The sequence below is a fragment of the Caenorhabditis briggsae genome (genome assembly GCF_000004555.2).
Source record: "Caenorhabditis briggsae complete genome, chrI, whole genome shotgun sequence".
In the NCBI taxonomy this organism is placed as follows: domain Eukaryota; kingdom Metazoa; phylum Nematoda; class Chromadorea; order Rhabditida; family Rhabditidae; genus Caenorhabditis; species Caenorhabditis briggsae.
Genome location: NC_013489.2, coordinates 12,078,640 through 12,081,581, shown reverse-complemented (window position 1 = coordinate 12,081,581; position 2,942 = coordinate 12,078,640). Strand labels below are relative to the sequence as shown.

General features: G+C 35.4%; 1 protein-coding gene across 1 annotated transcript in view; it reads left to right on the top strand.

Annotated features, from left to right (window-relative positions):
* Positions 1 to 1,508: 1,508 nt before the first annotated feature.
* Positions 1,509 to 2,942, top strand: part of CBG20341 — a gene marked incomplete at both ends in the record, with an annotated part of 2,155 nt that continues 721 nt past the window's right edge. Inside the window, 2 exons of the mRNA XM_002646461.2 lie at positions 1,509 to 1,561; positions 2,021 to 2,687. Of these exons, the coding sequence (XP_002646507.2) occupies positions 1,509 to 1,561; positions 2,021 to 2,687 (720 nt within the window). The remainder of the gene's footprint in view (positions 1,562 to 2,020; positions 2,688 to 2,942) is intronic.

The window sequence follows — 2,942 nt, the reverse complement described above, 5'->3', positions numbered from 1 at the left end:
GATCTCCAAGTGGGGCGCCAAAACACCACGCCGCACTTGCAAAGCGATGGGCGGAGCGTCGGTGGGGGGAGGCGGGAATCAAAGTACGCAAACACCGAGTCTCACTTGTTTTATTCCGACAATATGACAAAGAAAAAAAACGTCAAAAAAATCTAAAATTTTTACTCAGGTAAACGATTCGGAATTAGATCTGAGTTCATTCGGAATTAGATCAAATAACTCGAAATTCGGAATTAGATCTGAGTTCATTCGGAATTAGATCTGGACTAGATCTAATACCGAAGTTGACACGAGAAATGCGCCATCAATGACTCAGCTGCCGCCGATGAATTGTTTTGTTTTTTTTTGTTGTCCTAAATTTTTTTCGTCAGGAAAATGGGTTTTTCTCTCAACTTTTACCTTTTTTTCGCTCAATTATTTAAACTATATTTTCTGGAACATATTTTAATGTGTTGTGAACGTTTCTGCAAAATTTTAGGGGAATTTTTTTAGGGACAGCTGACTATTCAAAGTTCAATTTATATATACGACTTCTATAGGAGACAGTAATTCTATGAACCGATAAAAATACGAATATTTTGAAGATTTTAAATTCAGAGAAAACTCTGCAGGTAAGATAATTTTTGCCTTTTTCAGCTTAAAGGATTACGTAAAAACGATGCAAGGGATCACCGAAAAAAACAAGAAAAACAAGATGATAAATTTCTCTGATAGTGAGCTCAATTTACACAAGTCCAGAAGGTCTTACTTCCGGAAACTGCGTCTCGCCGTGAGCAGGTTAGTTTTCGAAAGTCTGGTGGACAAAGAAACATGCGTGAAATTGCAGGCTCTCAACCGAATGTGTCATGACCCGATTAAAACGATTCAAAAATTTGGGATTTGTTGTATAAAACAACTGCTCTGATGAATTTATTTGGATTTGCAAAGATTTGAGTACGGAAATTATATTGAAATGGCTCAAGTAAGTTTATTATCAACATCACAGAATCAAAAACGTCTTTTTTCAGTTAAATCGACATTCTATTAGAGTGTTTACGGAATCTTCTTTTCTGATTTTACATACTGTTTCTGAATTTCTGAATTTCCGAATTTCTGAATTTCTGAATTTCCGAATTTCTGAATTTCCGAATTTCCGAATTTCTGAATTTCTGAATTTCTGACTTTCGAACTCCTAAATTTCAGAACTTCAAAAAATTTCGAAACTTTTGATATTCAGAGATCTCGAATTTTTGAAGTTTTGAATTTCTGATTTTTTTTTTCTGATTTTCCGACTTTCCAAGAATCATTCAACCAGCGTCATTCGCGTCATTCCCTTTTTCCCCGACTGATAAGTAACCTTTTTCTCGGTATTCCCTCCCTTTTTCCCCTCTATTCTTCCGATGACTCACTAAGCAAACGCGCCCTCTAGTCCTTTTTTATTCAAACACACAACCGAGTTTTTTTGAATAAATTTCTCTAGTTTTTTTTCTATTTTTCCTCTAAAAATGTCCCAAATTTCTCTATCCAAAATGCCAGATTTAGTGATGAAGAACATTTTGGAAAAGTGTGAAATTCGATCCATGTGAGTTTAAATATTATCGTTTTACGAGAAAGTGAACCTCGAGACGCATACAGATATACAAAAAAAATCTCTGCGTCTCCATCGTTTGCGTGTTGTTTCGATTCATCTTGCAGTGGTGGCCTAATTTTTCCTAATTTGGTTTTCTAGGTCACCACTTCAAAATGACCTAGAAAACGCACCAGGGACATGTTAGGGAATGTTTAGGCCACTTTGAAGAAATGGCCTAGAAAACCGAATTTGCAAAAGTTAGGCCACCACTTCAAAATGACAAAAAAGCAAGAAAAAAGCTACATTGTGCATCGTGCATTTTTTTCCAGGATTTTTTTTTTGGAAAAAATTAAAAATATTTTAAAAAACGATTTTTAAAAACGATTTAGAGAAATCGGAAAATCTGAAATTCGAAAAATAGAAAATCACAAAATCTAAAAAATCCCCCAACTCCCATCATTTTTTTTTCAGTTTCTCCCTCCGCAAAGTGACCCACAACTTCCGAGCCTTCATCGACGATTTGTCTCCAGATTCTCGTCTGAAAATTCTCGAATTTTCTATGGATTCTCCAGAAACCATATCCGTCAGATACACATTTTTCAATGGACCAATGTATCTTATCACCTATAAAAAAGACGGTGAAAACTGCAAAATTTCACTGAATTATGGAATTAAAAAAGTGGAAAAGGAGCTGGAAAATCAAGATTTTTTGGCTATTTTTCTGAAAGATTTGGAATTTCTTTTCAAGTTTCAAAAGTCGAAAATGGACTATTGCTCATTTCAATGTTCGGAATCTCAGAAGATTCTAGAATCCATCGTAGAAATTCTAAAATCAAGAAATCGCCTACTAAAAGTGAAAAATATCAGTATTTCTGTGCCAACCCCTGAAAATGTGCTTTCAATTCTACCGTACCTGGCTTCTGGAACCCTGGAAACCATTGGATTTTCAAATCCCAAAATTCGAAATTCACTGGATATTCAAAAAATCGAAGAGCTAGATCAATGGAAAAACGCCAAAAATCTTTATGCTTCCGAACATTTTTTGGGGGGTGGAAATGCTCGAAAATTTGCTCATTTTGATCGAGGAGCAGTTTTTATGAGACAAGTTTTTGCTGATGATCTGATATTTTTGAAAAATGTAAGTCACTTTTTTTTAAAGGGGGGACTCCGACCAAAAATTTTTATTGCATTAAAATGTGTTAAAAGTTATCTATCTTCCGAATATTATTGCGAAAAAATTCAAAAAAAATCCGAAATCCCCGAAAAACGGCGTTGAAAAGGAAGAAAATTCAAAAAAAGGTGCCGCCGGGGGACGAGGATTTTCAGTGAGAAACCTAGGCCACGGCAGCGGGCGCCTTTCCTACGTGGCAATTTTTCCGGTTTTTTTTTCAAT